This window comes from Gossypium hirsutum, chromosome A05 (assembly GCF_007990345.1).
Source record: "Gossypium hirsutum isolate 1008001.06 chromosome A05, Gossypium_hirsutum_v2.1, whole genome shotgun sequence".
Classification (NCBI taxonomy): Eukaryota; Viridiplantae; Streptophyta; class Magnoliopsida; order Malvales; family Malvaceae; genus Gossypium; species Gossypium hirsutum.
In genome coordinates this window covers 107572674-107599266 of record NC_053428.1, presented here as the reverse complement: position 1 = coordinate 107599266, position 26593 = coordinate 107572674, and the positions used below count along the sequence as shown (strand labels likewise).

Sequence of the window (26593 nt, the reverse complement as noted above, 5' to 3'; positions counted from 1 at the left end):
TATTTATGAATTGTTACACGTATTTGTCTGAAATACGAGGAAGTGATGGTAATTGATACATGGAAATATGAAACTATGATATATATAAAAACATGGAATATGTTTGATAAATGTGTTCATTCATAATTATAGAATTATGTACCTCATGTGTGCTATTTGCATAAAGATGATATTTCAAATACTTTAGTGAATAAAGCTTAAATATGAAATAGTATGAAATCGAAACAAATTGTTATGAAAATGTATTTAAATTATCTGTAAGTGTTTTGTGCTTCTCGGTAATGCCTCGTACTCTATTCCGGCGACAGATACGCGTAAGGGGTGTTATATCTATTTTCTTTATATGTCATTTTTATATGTGGAGTATTTTTTTCACGTACATCGTGGGTATGATAAATTCTAATATTAGAAAATCAAATAATTATTTTAAATATTATTCTTTTTAGTAAATATAATTTTTGTAAGTGAAATATTTAATATTCCATTGTGGATATAGTAGATTCTAATATTATAAAATTAAATAATGATATTTGAAATAAAATTTTGAATTATTTTACATATAAAAATAATAATGGCATTCAAAATAATTATTTGATTTTATAATATTAAAATTTACTATACCCACAATGTACGGGGAAAAAATAAATATTTGACATATAAAAATTATATTTATAAAAATAATTATATTTGAAATAATTAATTCAAATTTTATAATATTAAAATTTACCATACCCACAATGTAGGTGAAAAAAATAAATATTTCACATATAAAAATTATATTTATTGAAAATAATGATATTGAAAATAATTAATTAATTTTTATATTAGAATTTACCGTACCCACAGTATAGGTTTAATTTTATAATATTAGAATTTGCCATACTTATAATGGACAAAATAAATATTTGACATATAAAAACGATATACAAAAAAATTAGTTGATGTCTTTAAAAAATAAAATACATTTAACGGTAATGATATATATAAAATATTTTTTCATTATACAACTACATATTTATTATTTTGTCTATATAAATAAAGAAATTATTAATTAAAAACAGGAAAAAAAATAAAATATAAAACTTAAAAACTTGAAAATAATCTGTTTATTAATAAAACTTGAAACAATATGCATTAAAAAAGAAGGATAAACTATTAAAATAGTCACTTTTGTTTGCCTCATGTTACATTTTTATCACTTATATTTGAAATGTTACGTTTTAGTCAATTACGTTATCGTGTTGTAACATTTTAGTCACTGAACCATTTATTACCGTTAACGGTGTAACGGTAAGCTGATATGACACGTTAAATCATAATTTTAAACGAATATTTTAGGTTACATTTTACAATTGGTCTTTATATTTTTTTCATTTTGAGCAATTTAATTTTTTTCTTTTATGTTCTTTTAACTTTTTTCTTTATTTTCCATTCTCTTCTGCTCCTCCCTTTGTTTTCCTACATTTTTCATTTCTTTTAATGTAGTTTTTCTATATTTTTCATTTGTTAAAATTAGTCTACAAGCTTGTCTCACTCGAAAAAAATTAAATTGTTCAAAAAAATGAAGGTATAGGGACTAGTTTTAACAAATAACAAACATAGAAAAACTACATTAAAAGAAATGGAGAAGGGAGAAAAACAGAGGGAGAAGTAGAAGAGAATGAAAAATAAAGAAAAAAAAGGAAAGTTAAAAGAATATAAAAGAAAATTTTAAATTGCTCAAAACAAAAAAATATGAGGATCGGATGTATAAATTAACTTAAAATTTTTGTTTGAAATGATGATTTAGCGTGCTACATTAGCTTATCATTACACCGTTAACGATAATTAACAACTTAGTGACTAAAATGTTACAATACGATAACGTTAGTGACTAAAACGTAATATTTTAAACATAAGTGACTAAAATATAAACTAAGGTAAATAAAAGTGACTATTTTAATAGATCCAAAAAAAATAAACAAAGATGGGAGAAGAGCGCGTTTAATATAAAACGGTTTGCCAAAAATGGACTAGAGTTTAGCCCTTGTCACAGAACTGTCAGAGGCAATTTGCCAAAAATAGATAAAACGAAAATGGTTACTAGGTTAAGAAAAAAATTAACCCTGACTTCTGAACAAAATAACAACTATGCCGTTTCCGCTAATCAAAAAATCCCAAATTATTTTTGGGTAAACTCCCAAAATAATCACTTTTATTTGCCTCAAGTTATATTTTAGTCACTTATGTTTGAAATGTTACGTTTTAGTCACTAAGCCGTTAATTGCCATTAACAGTGTAATGGTAAGCTAATGTGGCATGTTTTATCAAGTTATATTTTAGCCATTTATTTTTAAAATGTTACATTTTAGTCACTTATATTATTGCACTGAGTCGTTAACTGCCGTTAATGGTACAAGATAAGCTAACGTGACACGTTAAATAATTATTTAGAACAAAAATTTTATGTTAAATTCTACAATTGGTTCCTATATTTTTTTATTTTGAGTAATTTAATTTTTCTTTTATGTTCTTTTTAACTTTCATTTTTTTTATTCTCTTCTGCTTCTCCCTCTGTTTTCCTCCATTCTTCATTTCCTTTAATGTAGTTCTTTTTTATGTTTTTCATTTGTTGAAACTAGTCTACAAGCTCGCCTCACTCAAAAAAAATTAAATTGTTTAAAAAAATAAAAGTACAGGAACTAGATTTAGCAAATAGAAAATATAGAAAAACTACGTTAAAACAGCAAAAAAAGGTAAGAAAACAGAAGGAAAAACAAAAGATAATGGAAAATAAAAAAAAAAGTAAAGTTAAAAAACATAAAAGAAAAAAATTAAATTACTTAAAATGAACAAATAAGGGGACCATTTGTACAAATTAACTTAAAATTTTTGTTCTAAATAATTATTTAACTGTCTGGTTAATTTATCTTGTACCATTAACGACAATTAATAACTCAGTGTAATAATATAAATGATTAAAATGTAATATTTTAAAAATAAATGATTAAAATATAACTGGATAAAATGTTAACTGTTTTGATAGTTTAGAAAAAATCAAAAGAGCAAAAGTCAAAAGTCAAAAGTCAAAATTATATGCATCTGATCTCTCCCAGAAAAACTGAGGGGAACAAAGATCGAATCAGAACCCAGAACATTTTTGTCCTTCTTTCCTCAGAATTTTGATTTATTTCTCCAATTGGAAAATTTGAGTAAAGGAAATGTGTGGAATATTTGCGTATTTGAATTACAACGTTAACAGAGAAAGAAGGTATATTCTTCAAGTTCTCTTCAATGGCCTTCGTCGTCTCGAGTATCGAGGCTACGATTCCGCTGGAATTTCCATCGATGACTACTTCTCAGTTTCTCGCAATCCAAACACCCCTCAACCATCCTCCATCAATTCTCTTTCTTCTTCCCCTCTCGTTTTCCGCCAGGAAGGCAACATCGAGTCCCTCGTCAAATCCGTTTACCAAGGTAACCTATTAACTCTTCGATTTCTCTTTCAGAGTTCTGATTTTTCGGATTTTCTCGGTTCTAAGAAAAAAGGACTCAGCCTGAGTACTTAACCGTGTCGACCTGTCGGCTTGTGCAGACAACCTTGTTCTACTTGCTTCTTAATCGGTTATATTAAATTCGTCCTTTTCTCAGCGCCGAGTCGGGTCAAGTTAGGCTTACAAGACCAGGTTTGGTGGGTCCAGTAGTGGTAGCAACTTAAAGGAAAAGTAAAGAGCAGGAAGGGAGGCTCTTATTGTAATTAGTTTATATACATACATCACTTTTTATGAATTATATTTTACCTATTCGATCATTGTAATTCTACTCTAAAAATGGATTTGATATATCTCTCCCGTATCATTGATTGAAAATATTATCTTTTATTTGTATATATTTAAGGGTTGAATGTTTTACAATTCAAAAAATAGTTATAAATTTGTAATTTACTCAAAGCTCAATTCATCTACATGAATAGACTATTAAGTATAACAGTTGGATTGTTAAAATTGTTAATTATATACAAAGTTATGAAAATGTGTAAATGTGTAAGTTGATCCTTCATATACATATCGTTAATTATTATTACTTTAATTTCCACGGGGTTAGCTGAAGCTGAAATGTAAGTTAATTAATTAAATAGTTCAATTTATTTTTACTTGTATTTTTATTTTTAATAATTCTTGGAACATATTATACATTCATTGCAGCAGCATATCTTATAATGGAAGTATATGACTTGTTTATCAGTGAATCAAAATGTTATTTTAATTGTTTCTCACAATTTAATTATCACTTTTTATGAGAAGAATTCATTTTGAGTGAAAAAGCTGTAGTTCTCTTATGTTCTTTATCTGTAGTATGTGAATATTAGAAAGAAGACGAAGAAGAAGAAGAAAAAGAAAAAGACTTGTTTGCCTCCAATGGCCACTTTTATTTATTTAATTGTGTTTCCATAGGCTTAGTGGTTGAATTAATGGTGGTTTTGGTACTTTCAGAGGTAGCTGCAACAGAGTTGAACTTGGAGGAATCCTTTACTACCCATGCTGGTATAGCACACACCAGATGGGCTACCCATGGGGTGCCTGCTCCAAGGAATAGTCATCCTCAGACTTCTGGCTCTGGGAATGACTTCTTGGTTGTTCACAATGGTGTTATCACTAATTATGAGGTTTGCTTAAATTTTTAGTGACGATGTTTCTCATTTTCTTACCTAAACTCTCTTATGCATTCTTGATGAATTTGCAACCTAGGCTTCTATACTGCAATTGTTGATTATTTAACATTTTATTTTAGAGGATAAAATATTACATGTGTATAAGGTAAGCAACTGATAGATGGATTGATAGATATCTGTCCAGTTATGTTTGAATGTACCACTAGCGCTCATTTTCTCTACCTTAATCTTCTCCCTCTGTTCTTGCAACATCCTCACCACAACTCATCTTTATGCTTTGATAGTGGTCTAGTTCCTACAATAAACCTTGCAAGAGACTCAAATATCCTATAACAGATCAATTCCTTTATTTGGTTGCTGAAATGTTTGTCTTAATTTCATATATTTGTGCAACGTCATTGATCTTGGAATAGGTCTGCTTAATAGCATCCCAAATTTCCTTTGGCAAAAGGAAGAAACATACATGAATCACTAATCTCTAGAAGCATCGAATTCTATAACAGGACATCACCATGGAGTCTTGTTCATACTATGCTTGGAATTTAGGTTTTTTTGGGTGGCCTTTGCCCAACATGTGACTCAATTTCCCTCAACTCTTCAAGAATGTACGAACCAATTGTGACCATTTCATATGATTCTCACCATTCAATCAATAAGCAGGTCGAATGTTTTGCAACTCTTCAGTGATTGAAACTATAGTGGGTTGGATCATGGTAGTGTCGTGGCATGGCTAGTTTCAGTGGAACTTAACATAATTTCTTAGAATAGTAATAGCAAAGGGAAAGAGAGGGCTTTGGAAGAAGAGGAACAAAGGGATAGGAATTCTACCAGTAGAAAAAAGAAATTAGAAGGGAAAAGAATTTACTCAGGAAAGAACCAATGATATCTGATATTGTGTAGAAAATTTATCTATAGAAATTCTTCATTCAGTACTGAAAAAAATGCTTTTACAATCTCTTATATATACACACCTTAAACCTTATCAAATTAAGTAATCTTATCAGTAACTAACTATTTAAAAATTAAGAATTAAAAAAATATATATCTAATTTACTACTCACAACAACTAAACACTTATTTACAACATTTTACCAAAATTCAAACACTCACATATAATACCTTGTCCGACATTATGCATTGGCATTATAGATTAGGACATCCAAGTTTTTATCATTTAAAACATTTTCTTCCTAATTTTTTTTTAAAAAGTCTCTCTTCATTTTAGTGTGAGATTTGTGAATTGGCTAAATATCACTGTTCAATTATGCTAATTAGTTATGTTTAGGAGCCACCTAGGGTTTTGACCATGTCTGGGAAAAAATGGTTTGTTACTTTTATTTATGATCATACTCAACTTAGTTGGGCATACTTAGGGATAAATCTGAAGTAAAAGGTGTCTTTAATCATTTTTTCACAATGATAGAGATACAACTTTAGGAAAATATAAAAAATTCTAAAAGTGATAATGGTAGAGATTATTTTAATCAGGTATTATGGGATTTCTTCTTGGAGAAAGGTATGGTAGATCAAAGCTCATGCACTGAAAACCCCAGCAAATGGCATAGTTCAAAGAAAAAATAAACACCTTTTGAAGGTCATTAGGTCATTTTCTTTACTAATTTTGTTCCTAAATATCTTAGGAGAGAAGCTCTTTTGATTGCTACATACTTGATAAACCGTATGCCTACTGAAATCTTGAATTTTCATACGCCTCTAAGTGTTCTAAAAGATTATTTTCCTACTTCTAGGTTGACCTCAGATCTATCGTTCAAAGTGTTTGGCTATACTGCCTTTGTTCATATAAAGGATCAAAACCATGTGAAGTTAGATGCCCGTGCTAGGAAATGTGTTTCTGTAGGCTATGCTCTATATAAAAAAATATACAAATGTTATGATCCAGGTTCAAAAAAGATATTTGTCACAACGGATATCACTTTTTGAGTCTACACCATTTAAGGAGACAAAAGATGAAGATTTAAGTTTTTTTTTTTTTTTAATATTGTTCAAACTAAAAACACTACCATGACTAATCACCCAAGTTTTTTAATAAATATTGAAGTAAGTGATTTAACTAAGGAAAATTTGGATTCCAATTCTATAGCGCCATGTGATGACATCTCTAGAAATGAGAAGTGGAGAAAAAAGTACAAAAGAACTTGATCTTTGTTGTAGGAGGAACCTGGGTCAAAGAAGAATGAGACAGAAACATCTCAAAACTATCAAGAGTCCTTACTTCAGACTGTTTACGAGTTTACCTAATTTTAAGTCAGTTCATCCTGAGCCTAGCATTTCTGATCTTGATATTCCCATTGTAAAACAGAAAGCTACCAGAATTTGTGTCAAGTATCTTGTGTCAAACTCTGTATCCTATAAAAAGTTATCATCAACGGTCTCTATGGTCTCTTCACATTTGTCTAGTGTGGAGATTCAAAACTCAATATCTTATAAAAAGCTATCGCCAACGTACCGGATAATTTATAGGAAACACCCATTTGTAGCCAATTGTCTAATGTGGAGATTCCAAAAGCTATTCTTGAGGAAATGAACACTCTTGAGAAAAATGGGACATGGGAGGTAATGGAGAAAAGAAGACGGTTGGCTACAAATGGTTATACGTGACAAAGTACAGATCATATGGGTCCCTTGAAAGATACAAAGCACACTAAGTAGTTAAAAGGTTTACTAAAACATAGGGCATTCCACATAGCAAAACTGGATACAATAAGAGTGCTATCAATTGCAGCCAACCTTGATTGGTAGCTTCAATAAGTAGATGTGAAGAATGCATTCCTCAATGATGACTTGGAAGAAGTTTACATGGATCCACCCCATGTTCTGAAAGAAAATACGGAAGGGTATTTAAACTAAAAAAGTTTGTGTGTGGAAGTTGTACTAGGACAATAAGGTAGCCACCGGTATTTCCCACTATTCAGTCCAACATGACAGAAGAAACGTGTTGAGATTGATAAGCATTTCATAAAGGAAAAAGTTGAAAGCTTGAACAGGTTGTATGCCGTTTGTCCCTACATCACAACAAGTGGCAGATATTCTTACAAAGGGTTTGATCAAACCGAACTTTGAGTTTCCCATTAGCAAGTTGGGCCTGATGGATATCGATGCACCAACTCGAGAGGGATTGTATTATGGGATAAAACATCATTGACCTGGATAATAAACACAATCCCGACAGTAAGGAACTTAGAGCTGTCAATTAGTGATTTGGAGCTAGGTTAGGGAATTTGATTTTGTTTTGTTAAGTTTTAATAAAGAGATCTCTTTAATCCAGAATCCTATCAATTAAACCGTATTTGGTGGTATGCTTTCCCTATAACTTGTGTTGAATTTTTCAGGATGTTATTATATGCAGAAAATTGAAGCCCTTTGCCCTAAGCTTTCTCTTAGTTTTCTGTCCTAAGTTCCTATTTCTAAAACCTTAATTTTGTTCTCAACTTTTTGCCCTAAAACCACACTTTAATATTTTTTAATGTATGCTAATTTTGAGATCTATTTGTATTTTCAGGTTTTGAAAGAGACCCTTGTTCGACATGGATTCACTTTTGAATCTGAAACAGACACAGAAGTAATACCAAAGCTTGCCAAATTTGTCTTTGACAAAGCAAATGAAGAAGGTAATATATTTTTCAATAATGATTATCGCTTTGCAATCTTGCAATTTGTGCAAATTCCTAACACCTTGTTTTTTCACTTATATTTAGTCCCAGTACCTGGTTACATTGCACTTCTTTTCTGCCTTGTACCTTAGGCATTGGAAGTGTCTAGCACATAGAGTTTCCCTTAATCCTTATGCATGTGATATGCAATAACAAGTGCATTGGTCTTTGCCTAGTTTCTGCTGCTATGCTAGCGTGTAAATTAATAATTATAATGGTTTGGTAGACCATGACTATAATAGTATTATAGTAACTTGATCTCCTCTAATTGCAAATGTCATTGATGAGCTCAAGCATGAGAGATGTAGTATAAGAAGGCTAGAAAATCTAATTCTCACTGGATGATTCTTTTTGAAACTGCTGGCCATGGACTTAATAATATACCTGTACAATCTAAGTACTAATATATTTCAGCCTAGGAGTTCTGCAAACTTCAATGTTAAACTAGACTTTTTGTCTCTTGCGGCACATAGGTAGGCTAGGATGCATCAAATTCTGAAAATGGCTTGGAAGAGGTTGTTGGAAAAAGCATAGTCAAAGAAATTGAGCATAAGCGGGACATGGGTCATGTTACGCATTCATATACAGCAGTTAGCATACAGCAGTCATAGAACAGCAGAAAGGACAACACAACATTGAAACAACAATTCATGAAAGGAACAAAATCTATGTTTTGTTGCCATTCTTTTATCCTCTTCTTCTGATTTTCCATACTACCAAAGCTTCTTTGAGTGGCTTGTTTTATTCTGAATAAGCAATTTTTCACCTAAACGCTTTCTTGAGAATGAGTACCCATTTAAGGGGACTTAAATGGCCTTTTGCTTTTATATTGAGTTAGTACAACTTGAGGGTTATCCTTTTTCCAATCTGTAACTCTTTCACCACTACTTTAAGGGTTGTTTGAGTTACTGTTATGTGGTCTGCATAAGGTTTCTTTCCTCCTTACTGATTCTCAATGTTTGATAACTATTTGCATGACCATCATGCCACCATCTCAAGAATAACAATATTCGGTTCCAAATCTTTCATGATATTTCATTTAATCATGAAAAGCCACTGAAACTTTTCATAATATCTAGTTTAAATAATGAGATTGAAACACTGACTTGATGTCAGATCAATGGCCTGGTTTTCTATTACCATCACTGCACATTATATTAATCAGGGCATTTATTGTGTATTGTTGCCTTTTGCCTTCATTGTTTTCCAAGTACATTATTGCAACTAGTCTATTTTCTTACAGAAAATGCTTTTTGTTCTCGTGTTTGAAGAGACATTTCAAATCAAATGCACTTATAGTGTTTATATCTGTTCTGCAGGTGACCAGACTGTCACATTCAGTCAAGTAGTACTTGAAGTTATGAGGCATCTTGAGGGAGCTTATGCCCTCATTTTCAAAAGTCGGCATTATCCAAATGAGCTTATTGCTTGCAAGCGTGGTAGTCCATTGCTCTTAGGTGTCAAAGTAAGTATGATCATGATTCAAGCCTCTTATATCATTGATTTCTGCTCCAAAGAATACATTATAAATATATAACTTTTTGCGTATAAAGTTTCTTGGTAGGTGGCATTTTGTGCTTTTGATTAACCACTAGTCTACTGAAATCTTCATATTCAGTTTATTTGTCCATTTGCTTTTGCTTGTTTTGTAGTGTTCTATTTACCAAACTTTTAGTAGATAATTTGTCTTCTATTTGCTCTCTGATTTAGTTGTAATGTTCCTTCACTAGTATTATCGACTTATTGAAAATCATTTTACTTCAAGTATCATCGATTGTAATGCTTTTTGAGGATTAATTACTGCACTTAGGATATAGAACATATCTAGAAGCTTTGCTTTAGTATTAAAGTTAATTTATGGGTGACAAGTATTTTGGATTCCTTTTGTGCTACATCAGGGTAAATGATTTTGTCTTCTTAATATTTAAAATCCTATAAAAATTTCTAAGCAAGTATTATGGAGATATGAATTTTGATCAAGTATGATAAAGGGGGGGAAAACTTAGTAGACATTGCTGGATTATTACTTTGTTATGCCCCTTACTGACTTAGTATTTAAGGCAACAAGTATTTTTATCTTTGGGCCAGAGCAATTGAAAGGTCCATCTGTAAAGAAGTTTGAAGGATTGGATTTTATGCTTTTGCTGTTGATAGTCTTTTGATCCAACCTTACTGACTGTAGGAACAAATTTTATGTGTCATTGCCTAACAAATTGGTAGAAGTGAGTAACATAGGGAAGTATAGGGAGGAATGACTGTCTTTGACTTTTTCTCTGTCAAATACATGAATATAAAAGCTAATTATTGTGATTATAAATTTGGATTCCATATCTTCATATGGAGATTCATTTTCAAGAGGTGCCTGCATTATGCAGTGTAATTTCTTCTCTCCACCCTTCTCTACTGAAGTATAAAATTTCTTGCTATAGTGCAAGCATTTATAAAGTTTTTGCTTGCTTTTTTGACCATTTACTGTTTGTAGTTTTAACGGGTTATGGTTTTATGTATAAATTATACAAGGTTACAAATTCAGTGCATAAACTTTCTAGTTACTTTTGGTTGCCTATTCCTTTGTCTTCCAGATTGTTTTTATTTAAGAAATTGCTTTCTCTCAGGAATTAAATGATGACGTCTGCAATGGATCAGCATTTCATGATGCTAAATTTCTCTCAAAAAATGGCAATCCTAAGGAACTTTTCTTATCAAGTGATGCAAATGCAATCATTGAACACACAAAGAAAGTTCTGGTCATCGAGGATGGGGAAGTAGTTCATCTTAAGGTACATTTCATCTTTTGGATAAGTTGCAAGTATTCCTTTTATCCTTTTTGTCTTTTTATACTTGGTATATCTTGCAACTCTTTCATGTTCTACTCTGCAATTATTTTCAATATGCATCTCTTCTTCTTCTTCTTCTTCTTCTTCTTCTTCTTCTTTTCAATTTGATCCCAAATGTACCATCTCTTTCTACCCTACACCTTTTCTATAACATGTAAGGTTTCCAATAATAAATGCTATGCAGGGTTGGTCTGATTTTTATTGGAATGTTTGAGATACACGGGTTATGGTTGCGAGCCTATTTTGGTAGGCATTCCCCCTTTTAATTAACGCACACCAGAGTTTCCAATTGAATAAGGTGCTTTCTATAAATCGACTCTAAATAAATTGTTGATTTAATTTAAAATCATACAAGTTATACACATGCTGGTTCAATGCACGTCCGTACATGGCTTCAAATTTATGAAATTTCCAACCAAATCACTAGGAGGCTTCCCGTGGTGAGTAAATGAAATTTAGCATTAAGCACTTTAGATCCACTGCCAATTATCATTGTCTTGCAGATGATTAACCTAGCTGTCAATAGGGTGCAAGTGATGTCCTGACCAATTTTCTTTCTGGTGTGGTTTAGGTGAAAACCAGCACTAAAAAAGGAGAAGTATGGTTGAAAAATTAGTAGAAAGAAGTTGGAACTATGTAGAAAACGTAGGGTTATAGAAAATCTCTAGTTTCTTTATATTATTTCGGAGAAAAATAATAAGAACAATAATGCTGGCTGTAAAGTTTATAACTTATTTATACGAGGCTTTCTTGCAAACAAAGTTACTAGGCTTTCTTGCAAAAAAGCTCTATTCCTGCCCTTAGTTTTAAACTCTACAAATAACTAATAATTGTAGCCATCCATAATATATCTAATACTTAATAAATAAATAAAATTGAAATAATAAAATATTAAAAAAATAATTCAAGTCTTCTGCTCTAGGATGTCCCATTAACATATATAACATTGAATTTGATCAGTGAATGACATTTTACTTTGATCCCATTCTATCGTCTTGAATGGGAATATTCAAGTATGATCATTAACATTTTATTTCGGAGTAAACAGGCCTTTACAGCTCCTTTTTCTGTTTTATTTTGCTAAGTTCTGCCCTGAGGTGTAAAACTATGCAGCTCTTGAGTTCATCATCTTTTCTTCACAGAATCATAGTTAACTTGTGATATACTACTTTTTCTTTTCTTTTCTTTTTTTCTTTCGCATTGATTAATTTTCGAAAGTGGCGGTCTGTTAAATCATTTTTCCCCTCATGATACTTGGGTTCTTCAGGAAGGAGGTGTATCAATCCTAAAATTTAATAATGACAAAGGAAGAAATGGTGATAGTCTTTCTGATAGGCCTGCATCAGTGCAACGTGCATTATCTATTCTTGAAATGGAGGTTGAGCAAATAAATAAGGGAAAATACAAGCATTATATGCAGAAAGAAATTCATGAACAGCCAGAATCTCTGACAACTACCATGAGAGGGAGGCTTCTACGTGGAGGTTCCTGCAAGGCTAAGACTGTTCTTTTGGGTGGACTGAAGGATCACCTTAAAACAATTAGGCGGAGCCGAAGGATTGTATTTATTGGTTGTGGTACGAGTTACAATGCTGCTCTAGCTGCTAGACCCATCTTGGAAGAACTCTCAGGTAACTGCTATTTGTCTGGGAATTATAATTCTGCACACCTTAAAATTTCTTATGTTCATTTTCAACTTCTTGTTTGATTTATGTGGAAGATTAGGGGTGCCTGTTACAATGGAAATTGCTAGTGATCTATTAGATCGGCAAGGTCCTATATACAGAGAGGATACGGCAGTTTTTGTCAGTCAATCTGGTGAAACGGCTGATACATTGCTTGCTCTAGAGTATACGCTGGAAAATGGTGCACTATGTGTTGGCATCACAAATACTGTTGGGAGTGTAATAGCTCGGAATACACACTGCGGGGTTCATATAAATGCTGGTTGTGAGATTGGTGTTGCAAGTACCAAGGTAAATACAGGATCAAGGAATCTTTGTCCGTTTGTATATTAGTCAAAAAAACTCATGCTGTTTTTGATAGGCATATACAAGTCAAATAGTTGTGATGGCCATGTTAGCTTTGGCAATTGGAGGTGACACAATTTCTAAGCAAGAGAGGAGGGAGGCTATAATAGATGGTTTATTTGACCTGCCAAGTTAGTCTAAAATCTTGCCCCTTTTACTATGCTTTTGTTTTATTTCTTTTATTATGATGTCCCCCTTTTCACTTCCCTTTTGTGGCTGTCTAATTTTGTGTTATATTCTGATTTTACAGATAAAATCAGAGAGGTACTGAAGCTTGACCAGGAAATGAAGGATCTTGCAAAGCTATTGATTGCTGAACAGTCGCTTCTTGTCTTCGGGAGAGGATACAATTATGCAACTGCTTTGGAAGGTGCTCTAAAAGTGAAGGAAGTTGCACTTATGCATAGTGAGGGGATACTTGCTGGTGAAATGAAGCATGGTCCCTTGGCATTAGTTGATGAAAATCTTCCTATTGTTGTGATTGCTACCCGTGATGCTTGCTTCAGGTTTGTTTGGTTATTATTTGGGAGAAATTATATTATCTTAGTCCATCAAATTGTTTGGCACTGACATCTCATGATTGCCAATAGTAAGCAGCAGTCAGTTATTCAGCAGCTACGTGCCCGGAAAGGACACTTGATAGTAATGTGTTCAAAAGGAGATGCTGCATCAGTGTGTCCTGGAGGCGGCTGTCGAGTAATTGAAGTTCCTCAGGTTGAGGACTGTCTTCAACCTGTGGTTAATATAGTTCCATGTCAGGTATCATTCTCATAATTATTTTAGCTTGTTTGCTTATCATGAAGTTTGCAGTTTACTGTATAATGTATGTTAGTTAACTATACTTGAATCATGGGCGTTATGCATTCTGTAAGTGACAAGACAACTTCATTCCTTTATGTTCTTACATATGTATAGTTAATTATTACATTAATAATAAAATGTTTATGAATAAAAATATATTAAAATAAATATAGTAGTTGGCTATTGCAAGGTATATGTGTTTAGGGTACCCATTGCAAAGCTCTCGTTGTTAAGGCAAATTTTTTAGTCTTAATATGCTGATCAACCATAAACTTTGCATATTTTGGTGCAGTTACTTGCGTATCATCTCACTGTGTTAAGGGAATACAATGTTGACCAGCCTCGGAATCTTGCAAAAAGCATGACCACACAGTGAAGAATGCTTACTGATGAACTTCAATCACGCACCTCTGTAAATTATTGGAGGGTGACACAGTACACATTCTTTTGCCTCTTATTTTTCCTTTTTCAAATTTTTTCGAGATGAATTAATTACGTATTTCTGAATTAAAAGTAATGATGGTTTTATCATTTATGCTTTCAGTTCCTGGAAAGACATTCATACTAAAAATTTTGGGACTATATGACATAATGTTTGATGAAATGGCTCAAACCAGAAATACAGCCATTTTATTAATTCTTGGTCCTTTTCTTGAGTTCAATCTTGTTAAATAAAGCCAATAACAGCGGGGAGAATGTTTGATTCACAGGTGTCGACAGCTATATTAATGCGTTCTTTAAGCCAATGATAAAGCAGGTTACTTGAGATTAGTAATTTTCTCAAACTCAGTTTGCTAGTATCTCGCAGAATCAGTGTGGACTTTCTTTTTTCCTTTTTTAATCAATACAATATTGGAGGCAAGGATGGGAATAATAATAATAATATTTGAATCTATGTCATCTAGGTGTTTGAGGGGAGTTTTGATTACTACTCAAGTGCCGGCAGTTGGACAAGGTAATTATTAGCTTTGCTTTTAAGAGTAAAGTTTGGTGAATGATTAAGATATGTTAAATTTATGGTTCTACTACATTTGAGGGATTCACTTGCTGTGTAAATATATATATATTTACCTTTATACCTTTTTTCAATAAAATTTTCTTTTTAAATGATAAAGATATCAAATCCACTTGTAGTTCATAAATCTAACTGAAATTTTTTTATTATCAATTTTTGTATGCATTTAATTAATTTACAATGCCTTTATGTTATCCAATGTTCTTTTGATGACATGGTTTACTCAAAGCCTGAGTTTTGTGATGCAATGTTGTCATGACTTTGTGGAGCAATGGCAATCAATTTTATTATGTTGAGTTGCAGAGCATATGACTCGTATCATGTCATTGCTTACCAGGAATGAATAGCTAAAAACTGATGGGAGTGAGCAACCAAGGAAGTTTTTCTCATACATATTTTTTGTAAGTGAAAAGTTCTTTTAATTCTTTCTTGAAAGAAGTTGAGTTCCACCAAGTAGATATGGTGTCCTTTACGTAGGCAATCTTAGTAGTTAAAAGACGAAATGGTCACTATTACAGGTGACATTTTACATGAGCTAAAACAAGCTAATAGATAATCCCACTACTAGCTTTTACACGTGAAAATAAAAACTGAGACATAAAATCCCAAAATATTGACACAATGACTGGGTTGTCTTAACGCTTGCTTTGTAATTCGTCTTCTTTCTTCTGAACTTTTAAGGGCTTAAAAAACCAAAACTTAAACTACTACACTCTACTCTTTAAGCAATGGTAATATCCAAAGGATCCCTTTTACACCGAAGAATGTAGCTTTAGTCCACATTGCATCTGACGATTAGTTTCTACATCAAAACCTTTTATGGATTCATATCAAAATTTAATGTCAAAATTAAAGTTCTTTTCTTTTCAATTTGCGATTGAAAAATATAAAGTGTTAGTTTCTTGATTTTGACTTTAGGTGGAAAAGTATTACATATACCATGCATGTGATCTTATCAATTCATAATGTATTAAATTTATTTAATATTTTTATAAAAATATGTTTAAGATAACCATCATTATATTACATCCATATAAAAATGTCATGTAAAATCTTATATATGTTATATTGTCATCTCATTGACTACTGACAATTTGATCAAAAAATTTTAATGTCCTTAATTATGGTTTTTAAATATCATTATGGTAATTAGATTATCAAATCAAACCTGATGAATAGTTTACTAATCAAGTATATAATTTACAATTATTAATATTTTATTTACAAAATTTACCTATTAATTATTCAATAGTTAATAGAATTTCGATAACCTTAGTAATAATTTAGTCCGTTAAAGGCATAATAACAAGAGAATCAGATAATGTTAAATTAATTGATTTGGTCAGGTTGGAGGCATTGGAGATAGGGGCAGAAATAATAGCAAAAGCACCCAAAGGAAAGCTGAGCATAGTATTAGTAATAAGATTAATTAATCAAAAAAAATTTTCCACATGTCAACGGTGAATTCAGCTGCTGCAATTTCATCGACCCTTGAACGTCCTAGCTCGCCGATCCCGTCAGGGATTGAACGGGCAACCAAGAAAGTGCGAAACAAGAATTGGAAGGAGTTCCCTCCAAAAGAGTTGTCTGTGGAGGACACTGGGAAAGTGCCATTCAAATAGAAGCTAATGGCGAATGTTGGGGGCATTGGTGTAGATGAAGGGTTAGAGAATGACGGTTTTGAGATTTTGGAAGGGGATGTCAAAGTCTCTTTGGATGGCCATTATCCAGAGATGTTCTCCGATCGAGTACAGGAAATACTGGATAGGAACATGGAGTCGATCGGTTATAAAGCACTATTTAACATAATTCAAATTCTTTGGAAGCCTATGGGTTCGTCCCAAGTTATTGATATCGATAGTGACTACTACCTTGTGAAGTTTGTTGTGTATCAAGATTACACCAAAGCTCTAACAAAGGGACCTTGGGTAGTCTATGGTAACTATCTTACGGTTTAGCCTTGGAGCCGTGACTTCTTTACGAAGGAGAAACACCCTTCAAAAATCGTCGTGTTACAAGTTCTACAATAAGAAGTTGTTGCGTCTCATAGTAGGGACACTAGGGAAAGTGGTGAAGGTTAATTATAATACAACAGTTCGGAAACGAGGGAAATTTGCGAGGTTTGCCGTGGTGGTGGATTTGATGAAACCATTGAACGTATTTGTGGAATTGATGGTACCTCATTTTGTGTTGAGTATGAGAGGCTTCCTTCGATTTGCTACAAGTGTAGATGCTATGGCCACGGGTAAGATGAATGCTCGTCAATAGTAGAGGATAGGGTGGAAGAACAGCCTACTGTGAGTGATTCCCAGTTGACTCCGTCGTCGGGTGAGAAATTGGCAGCTGACCAAAATTGTTTTGGCCCTTGGATGCAGGCTCCTGGTCAGAAACAACGACTAGCTAAACAAGCGACAACAAATAAGCTTGGCAAGAACCTTTTAGGCAAAAAATTAGGAACGAGAAATACTCATTTTGATGCCTTGATGGATCTTGAGGAGCCAAGATTGGAGGAATCTGGTGAGATTTTACGGGAGGAGATTGAGGCATTTAAATATGATGGAAATGGAGAGTTGGCAGTAAAGGAGAATTAAAGCAAGGAAAAAGGGGGAAGTGTCGTGCGAAACAAAGGGGCTGCAAAAATTAATAGGGTGAGGGATTTTAATAATTCTAAAAATGTGGGTCAAACGGAAGCTGGGCCAAGTGGTGCGCATAGGATTGAGAAGTTGGATGGTTGTATGTAGGGCTCCATAAATGGGCCGAATGGTTCAAAGCTGGTGGGCCAAGAAGATATTGCTTCTATTATAATTGAGAAAAAATCAAGTCTTTCAAATAATTGTCACACAGCTATCGAAATTGAGGAAGGGTGGAGCATAAATGGCCTTCTAAACCCGTTTTGGCTGAATGGGTGGAATCTCTCTCAAAGGAGCTTGACAATGCGAGTAGAGGTCCTGGATCAGAAAATAATTTTGAGGTCCATATGGAAGTGACGGAAATGGAGAATGGTGATGCGGGCATAGATTCAATGAGTGGAAGACCGGTTGGGGTGGAACCATTGAACCAAATAGTAATAGTCGAACATGGTGGTGTGGATGTCCCCGGAGTTGGTGGGTTATTGGCTAGGCAGTGAGCGGTTCCCTGTAATTATTTCTTTTTATGGTATTAAGATTATCTGTTGGAATTGTTTAGGAGTTGCTAGCTCCAAATTCGGTGTTATTTTAAAAAAATATATATGTTGCAGATATAGAAATCAGATATTCTTGTTTTACTGAAAACAAGAGTTAGTGGGAATAAAGCCGATGCGTTTATCTAGAAAACTAATTATGGCTTTTCATACAAATTAGAAACTAAGGGGTTTTCGGGTGGCATTTGAATCTTATGGAAGGATATAATGATGGTTAATGTTGTGGAAATTAATGCTAAGTTCATTCATTGTCGATATCTAAGGCAAGGTATGATTTTTTTATTTTTATTTTTTTGTTTATGGTTGTCTATGCTAGTCCTTGCGTATCAAAATGTAAATGTTTGTGGAATCAATTAGCACCCTTGACCCCCCAACGAGGTGAACCATGGCTTATGGAGGGTGATTTCAATGTTATTGTGTCCAGCGAAGAAAGGAAATGTGGCGCAGGGTCGCGTTTAGGTGTTGATCTCTCATTTCGGGATTTCATGTTTAACCACAATTTTGTTGATATAGGGTATAAAAGGCCATCTTTCACCTGGAATAGGGGTTCATTTTTTTTACCATCTGGATCGATTTTTGTGTAATAAAGATTGCTTGGTATCCTTTCTTGAATCCTTGGTGGCCCATTCACAATGGATAGCGTCGGATCACGGGCCGATTTGTATATACTAAGCTTCAGGCAGTTCCCACGTCGACTAAGCCTTTTTGGTTCCTTGTGGCATGACTTGATCACGCACAGTTCAACTCGATTCTAAATGGATCTTAGTCTTTGGGAGATGGTGTGGTGACTAATTTTGAGAATTTCTATTCTAAAGTCAATGAGTGGAACATAACTCTTTTGGCCACATTCAGAATAAGAAGAGGGTGCTTTTGGCCAGGTTGAAGGGGATTGAGGAGAAGCTTGATAGACACTCATCTAATTTCCTTAGAAACCTAGAGAGGGAACTTAAAATCGAGCTAGAGGATATCCTTTCCCAAGAAATGTGTCTTTGGCAATAATGATCCTAGTGTAAATAAGATTGCAAGGGAGACCGTAATACAATTTTTTTCATGCTAGCACTATTCTAAAAAGGATGACTAATTTAATTATCGTGCTAAAGCTTAGCAATGGCAGCTAGTGTGATAACCCGGAGTGTTTCAAAAAATGGCTATTGAATTCTACAAAGTCCTCTTCTCTAAGGAAAGGCAACAGGACATGACATCGATAGAGCAAGGTTTATTTTACAAGATAATTGAGGCTGAGTTCAACTCTTTATAGGCTAGTATCACGTAAGAGGAAATTAAGAAGGTTGTATTTGACATGGACCTTTTGAAAGCTCCTAGATTTGATGGGATACACACAATCTTTTATCAAAAGAAATGGGATGTGGTTGGTCAGAATATTTGTGACTTTATGAAGAATATCTAGAGTGGGGAAAATCTCGAAGGCTGGCTCAATCGTACTTTGCTCTTGTTGATTCCTAAGGTGGAGAATCCTGAGAGATTCTCCCAATTATGGCCTATCAACCTTTGTATAGTTTTGTACAAGATTGTGACAAAGACCATTGTTAATAGATTGAAATCGTTGATGCAGAAGTGGGTGCTTTTGAACCAGTCAAGCTTTATACCTGGACGAAGTATAACATGCAATATTATTGTTGCTCAAAAGATTATTCACTTAATGCGTAGTAAAGTTGGAAAGAAAGGGTAGATGGCAGTGAAGATCGATCTGGAAAAAGCATATGACAGTATGGATTGGATTTTTATTACAGAAACATTAAATGATATTGGTATTCTAGGTAATCTCCAACACCTCATTATGCATTGTATTAGTTCTTCGACAATGCAGGTTTTGTGGAATGGGAATCTTTCTGAAGTATTTACTCCATCCAAAGGTATAAGACAAGGTGACCCAATTTCACCTTATATCTTTGTTCTCTGTATGGAGCAATTGGCTTAGATTATCAATTTGGAAGTTCTTAGCAGGGGGTGGGAGCCTTTTAAACTCTCTAAGGATGGTCTTAGTATTTCTCACCTATTTTTTGCAGATGACTTGGTGCTGTTTAGTGAGGCATATGTCGACCAGATGGAGACGATGAATAGGGTGCTTGGGAGATTTTGTGCAGTCCTAGGTATCGATTTAATGCACAGAAAATTCAAATCTTTTTCTCGAAAAATGTCACCCATGAATTGAAGGTAAATATTAGTTGTGGACTTGGCTTTTCTCATGTGGATAATCTGGGGAAATACCTTGGGAGTTCCACTCTTGCATCAAAGAGTCAAAGGGATACCTTTCAATATATAGTTGAGAATATAAGGAAAAAATTAGCAGGATGGAATCTTTTGTTGGTAGAATCACACTAGCTAAGTCGGTTTTGGCCCCCATTCCTATATGTTATGTAGTCGACGGTGGTTCCGAAAGGAGTGTGTTATGAGATGGAGAAGATTATACGTAATTTTGTATGGGGGACTACAGAGGAGAAAAAGGGATACATATGGTCAAATGGGACAATCTGTGCTATGAAGAATGGAGGCCTTGGTTTTTAAGAAGTTTAACAGTACTAATAATGCTTTCCTCATGAAGATTGGGTTTAATCTTATAAACAAACCCGATCAACTTTAGGTTCAGATTCTTAGAACTAAGTATAAATGGAAAGGTAGATTACCTTCTACTTTATATATTGTCTTGAGACACATCAGGTATGTCTTAAGACAATTACACGATTGTCTCAAGACAAGGCACCCTTGAAGTAAACTTTAGCTTCAATGTTTTCTTGTCTTGAGACAAATAGGCTTTTTCTCAAGACAGGATTCCCCTATAGCATACCCTTAGCTTCGATGTCAGTGTGTCACAAGGCAAACAGGCTTATGTTTTGAGACATAGTCTATGTCTCGAGACAAAACTCAAATTATCTCAAGACAATGCTCTCCTTGAACAATTTTACATTCAAAGTTCGTGTGTCTCAAAACATATGGCCACACTGATAGGGAAACTTGAAAATAAGGTTTAAAAACAGTTTAAAGGATTTGGGGGTCTCAAAAAATTTTACAGAATATTTAAGTCATTTAGAAATTTTATTTTTGAGTTTGTAACACTTAAAAATATATTTGAATGTGATAAAAGTAATTTAGGAAAATTTTATTAATGGAATTTAGAATTAAATTTAGTATATTAAAACATTTGAAAGTCAATATAGTATTAAATTTTTTACTTAAACTCAGTTAAATTGTTAATTATTCTCATAATGTCTATGAAATTGTTGTAACAAAATATATTTTATTAATTTGATAGATTACAGTATACACAATATAATATTACACATTATAGTATCAATAGTTATATTCTAAAAAAATCAATAGTTACGTGTAACTTAGTATATTACAATAAATGTATGTAACTATTAATAAATAAAATATTATTAAAAATTTAATATATTAAAAAATATTACTTTTATTATATTAGATTCCAAATTGGTTTTTAACTTTTAAAAATTGTATTTGGGTATTGGATTTATTTATTTTTTATTTTGAACTTGTTATATGGTATATAATTAGTTTATTTTGGGTTTAAATAATAATTTGTATGTCATTTGAGTTTGGGTTTAGAATAATATATTCGAGTTTTGCAATAAATATTTTAAAATATGAGTGTTAGGCTTATAAATTTAATAAAAAAGATAAAAGTTTGTAACATCCTTACCCTACCCGTTCGTCAGATCCGGGTGTGGTGTCACAGCTGAATAGGTTATTGTTCATACTAAGGTCTCATTAAGTTAAAAACATATTGTATTACATATTTATAAAAACTTACAACAAAGATAAAACTTTATATAGGATCCATTGTCCCTTCTCCGGGCTACCTAAATTCAACAAAGTCGCCATTTTTGTCGAAATTCCTAAAGGTACCCCGTATTATGTGCATGACACTTTACTAACTGAGCTCCTTGATCCAACACTGTCTGGCTTGATCCCTCCTCAAGTCCTTTGTTCCAAAAATCCTACAAAACACAGGTCACACTCTGATAAGTTTGGATGAACTTAGTAAGTCATTACATTACTCGAAAGTAGACCCCATCTTCCAAGGGTTAAATAGAAAAAAAAAACTATAATACAAGTAATTCCATGCTTCTGCAAGTAAAGTTTCTTAAACCCATTGTAGATCTGATTTATTCCTAATCCTATCTTATCACACCCTAAGCCTGGCAAACCTAAGATTTTGGCCTATAGTGGCAAAATAGTTTGTTTGATGAAGTGTAATCCACCCATATGTTTCTTTTGGCGCATAGGTGTGGGAGTATTGTAGCTACCATGTAAGTAAGTGAAGATTTTATTTTAGGATATTCTGCTATTTAAAAGAAAAGATAGTGTTAAGCAAAAACAGGAAAGTATAATATGAATTATCGCCAAAGGTATAGTACACCTTGTTTGTCTAAAGTAATGTGCTAGTTAGGTTGTAAAGTAACTTATTAGGAACCAACTGGATAGACTAGGCTGATATTTATAAAGTGGGATAAGATAAAATGACTTTAAAGATTGGTATAAGTTTGTAAAATGATGAATGATGTTTTGATTGAAATGATTCATTTTGTATAAGCTTGTTAAGGTTAGTTGATTGTATTCTATATGGATATGGATATTGAATGGTGCTTAAATAGTATTATTTGATAGCTTGTGAATGTTTGATTTGGAGTGCCAATTGTGGCACATTGGTTAGACATTTAAGATAGACGGTTTTAGTTGTTGTTTTTGGCATATTGTAGTGAATTGAATTAGTTTTTATACATGATAAATGCGACCTATATGTGTATATGAAATAAGTTAGGTTTGTGCATAAAATGGACTTTTCAACTTGTGTTTTTTGACCTTTTTGATATAAGTATCGATAAAATGGACCAAAGTATCAGTACCAAACCAATTGAACAATTTCAAGAATACATATTTGGTATTGATAAGTTCTTTTAGTATTGGTATTTTCTAATTTATATCAATACCTTGAAATAATATTGATACTTTGAATTGGCAGAATACCGAAATGATATCGATAAATATTTTCGTATCGATACTCATTATAAAATATCGATACCTATTTACTTGGTATCGATACTTATCCAAAGCTTTAAAGTTTTATAATTTAGTCCATAACTTCAAACTCTATCTAAATTTTAAGAGGTTTAAAGCTCGTTTTAACTTCTCTAAAATCTGCACAGCATGCTTTTTGTTATAGCCAATTTTGGCCTGGCCAACAAAATATAACAAAACCCAAAACAATAAAAAAAGAGTCCAAAATAAATAGCCCATTTACAATATTAAATAGCCCAATTTACATCAAACCTTAGCCCAAATAATAGCCCACTTGCTTAAGGTTTTTTAGCAGCAAACCCTTCCTCAAGATGCAGCAGCCGTTCAGCCCCCACGCGCACCGCCTCGCCTTCTCACCAGCCAACCACCGGCTTTTCACACCTCTGACACCTGCAATCAAATCCAACACAACAACAGAGAGCATGCAGAAGAAATAAATAGCTAAAGAACAAAAAACATGGAATGAACGGTTTGTAAATTGGCTTTTAAAAGCCAAAATCTATCATTTGTAATCGGTTACGAACACTGGAAATCAAAAAAAAAACACAAAAGGTTGATATCTGATTCTTCTCTCTTTATTTTCATTTCGTTTCTTTTTATTTCTCTAATATTTCTTTTGATTTTAATACAAATCTATTAAATAAAAGTAGACATAAAACAAAAATAATAAGGAGGGAAGAAGGCTTCACCGGAATCGCTCGTCGTCTCGTCGCCGGAGGGTTCTCCTTCGTCGTCGGGATCGGGTCGAATAAGGAGGGGAAGACCTTTTCTTTCGCAACTTTTGGGCTGAGAAGGCTCAGCCTTCAGGGACGCCTTGAAACACGGCTTAAAGCCTGCCCTCGCGCGTCGTCGGCCATCGTGTTCAGTGGCGGTGCGGCGGTGGGACGGTGCCTCCCTTGGTCGGCCAAACAAAAGGCTACAAGAGAGGAGAGAAAGGCTGCTGTTTTTTTTTTTTTAAACCTAAGGCTAAAATGAAACAAGCACAAAATTTGGCCTTTTATCAGGCTACAAAACGGCACCGTTTAGAAAGGGGAGGGGTCCGCATGTCTCCCTTGAATGGGAAATTGCCCACTCTGGCCCCTCCCCCTTTTCTGACCCTTGATTTGATCCTGATTTGTGTTTTTTTATCCTTTCAAATAGCGCCCAATTATTTTATTTCATTGCTGATTTGGTCCCTGACCTAGACAAATTAAACGTTGCGCATAAGGGGTTGGGGAAAATTTCCCAATCAGTCCCTTGAGGTTTCGGCACGTTTTAAATAAGTCTATTACCCTTCTTTTCCTTTTTGAATTCTCCCTTTAATTTTATTTAGATTTTAATTCAGTCCTTTTAATATTCGCATTTATTTTATTCGAATTTGGACCCTTAATTTTCATTTTTATTTATAATTTCACCATTTTTTTCATATCAATCTAGACCCTTCTTTTATTTATTTATCTTAAACTATTTTCATTTACCTTAAACTTGATATATTATACTGTTTTAAATTGTCTTAGATATATTATTTTAAATTATTTCATATACTTTAAATTGCTTTATCCATTGTTTATTTTAAATTCGTTAAATGTATTATTCATCCTAAACTGTTTTATTATGTATTCTAAAATTTTCTTTTTTTTTGTATATTATTACTTCCAAATTTCTATATGTGTTATCCATTTTTATATATACCCTTTTTAAATGTTTTGCATGTTACTTATTTTAAATTTCTATCTACATTTTTGACTTATTTTTATTATTCATCATAAACTATCTTATATATTATCTATTTTATACTGTTTTGGTTTTACATATCATTTTGAATTATTATATACATGTTAATCATTTTACATTGCTTTTCATTTATTTATTTTAGACCTTTTTATATATCATTTTTGAATTACTTATTATTTTAAATTTATATAATGTTTATTCTTAAACTGCCTTTTTGTATAGGACATTTATTTTCAAACTTTCATATGTTTTTATCTTAAACTCTTTGTACATTGTTTATTTTTTTATGCTTATATTTATGATAAGTTTTTATACTATGTATATTATTTATTTTGAACTTCTTTTTATGTATTATGATTTTAAACTTTTCATTAATGATTTTAGATTTCTTTTTACTTACTTTAAGCTGCTTTTATAGTATTTATTTTAAAATCCTTTATGTATATTTTATATTTAAGATTATCTATTTTTTTGATTTAAATCATTTTATATTATTACCTCATTTCTGTGTTTATTAAGCTTGTTATTTAATTGACATGTGTTATGTTATCGCCATTGTGTGTGTTATAATTCGTTTATTCGTATTTTCACTATTGTCATTTGCTCACGTAATACTTTATTCATGTATCATCACTCTATGTCGCATCATATTTTTGTTTTTCATTATCGCCTTATGAATTAAATTTCGCTACATTTATCCAATAAATCACCTTATTTTAACCTAAATAAATAACATTTGTTGTTTAAATATTACATTCGCTACTATTCAAAAACGAAATTTTCCAAATAAGGTAATGTTATGCATTTTGAGATATCGAGGAATTGTGCCCTAACTTACGGGGTTTCGATTTTCTCGTTATTTCTAAATAGCTAAATATCCTTTTCGAGTTTTAAAACACGCGAAACTCTCATTTAAATTAAAAGACGACCTTGTGCTCGGGAATTCATGGTATTGTGTCCTAACTTACAGGATGTGATACTCCGATATCTCGAGATAAGGAAATCTTTAAACAAATTGTTTTGAGTTAATTCAAGAGTTTTAAAATCGATATTAATAGAAAAGGATCATATTTTAACTTCGTTCCCGATTTTTAATTTTCGACATTAAGACACTAACTAATCAAATCGGTACCAATTTTTGGGCGTGTCGGGGGTGCTAATCCTTCCTCGCACATAACTGACTCCCGAACTTGTTCTCTTGAATTTCGTAGACCAAAACGCCATTTTAGTTTTGTTAAAACAAAGGTGATCCGATCACACCAAATAAAGATCGGTGGCGACTCCCGTTTTAATTTTCGTTTTCAAAACAAAGTCGATCCCCGTTTTTCAAAAAAAAGTTTCGACACTTTTAGTTATGTATAACATCATTAATAAAAATATGGAACGTTTTATTCTGTTATAACGTGTACTGCCCTATTTTGTTTGGTAACATCCTGTAACCTTATTCTAGTGAGGGGTGTTACAGAACCTTTAGAAAGGTTTCTGGGAATCCTTGACTTTACTTTCTTAATCTTACATATACAGAAGGACTAAGGACCTTACCAGTCTCTCGGGTTTTCTACTTTTCCAACCAATTCTTCATGATCATCACTCCATGTAGAACTTCTCATAACCATTGCTTCCTCAAAGCAACCAG

At 32.8% G+C, this 26593-nt stretch overlaps 1 protein-coding gene and 1 long non-coding RNA gene across 9 annotated transcripts; one reads left to right on the top strand and one right to left on the bottom strand.

The window, feature by feature from the left end:
* Window positions 1-3023: 3023 nt before the first annotated feature.
* LOC107959503 (glutamine--fructose-6-phosphate aminotransferase [isomerizing] 2) lies at window positions 3024-18448 on the top strand. Of its 8 annotated transcripts, none has more exons than XR_005927597.1 (15): window positions 3035-3456; window positions 4473-4645; window positions 8172-8280; window positions 9642-9787; window positions 10938-11102; window positions 12427-12790; window positions 12885-13135; window positions 13206-13320; window positions 13440-13695; window positions 13780-13948; window positions 14283-14425; window positions 14701-14747; window positions 14896-14945; window positions 15343-15406; window positions 16352-18448. XR_005927597.1 is itself a non-coding variant. In XM_041114452.1 (11 exons), the coding sequence occupies exons 1-11, from the start codon at window positions 3201-3203 to the stop codon at window positions 14364-14366; spliced, it is 2088 nt and encodes a 695-aa protein (XP_040970386.1). In that variant the 5' UTR covers window positions 3024-3200; the 3' UTR covers window positions 14367-15104. The 8 variants fall into 8 exon arrangements, 1 of the variants encoding a protein (XP_040970386.1); XR_005927595.1 differs by having other exon boundaries at window positions 14701-14761; XR_005927596.1 differs by having other exon boundaries at window positions 14283-14747.
* A 4873-nt stretch (window positions 18449-23321) lies between these two features.
* LOC107959502 (uncharacterized) lies at window positions 23322-24417 on the bottom strand. Its single transcript, XR_001700828.2, has 2 exons — window positions 23934-24417; window positions 23322-23634 (listed from the first exon to the last, which is right to left on the bottom strand). It is a non-coding gene; the product is annotated as an uncharacterized lncRNA (long non-coding RNA).
* Window positions 24418-26593: the final 2176 nt, after the last annotated feature.

Bases quoted from the DNA above. Each gene is read 5' to 3' on its own strand.
- LOC107959503 (XM_041114452.1), top strand. From the start codon at position 3,201: ATGTGTGGAATATTTGCGTATTTGAATTACAACGTTAACAGAGAAAGA. The intron at 13,321-13,439 runs GTTAGTCTAAAA...CTGATTTTACAG, and splicing joins TGGTTTATTTGACCTGCCAA to ATAAAATCAGAGAGGTACTG. The intron at 13,949-14,282 runs GTATCATTCTCA...ATTTTGGTGCAG, and splicing joins TTAATATAGTTCCATGTCAG to TTACTTGCGTATCATCTCAC.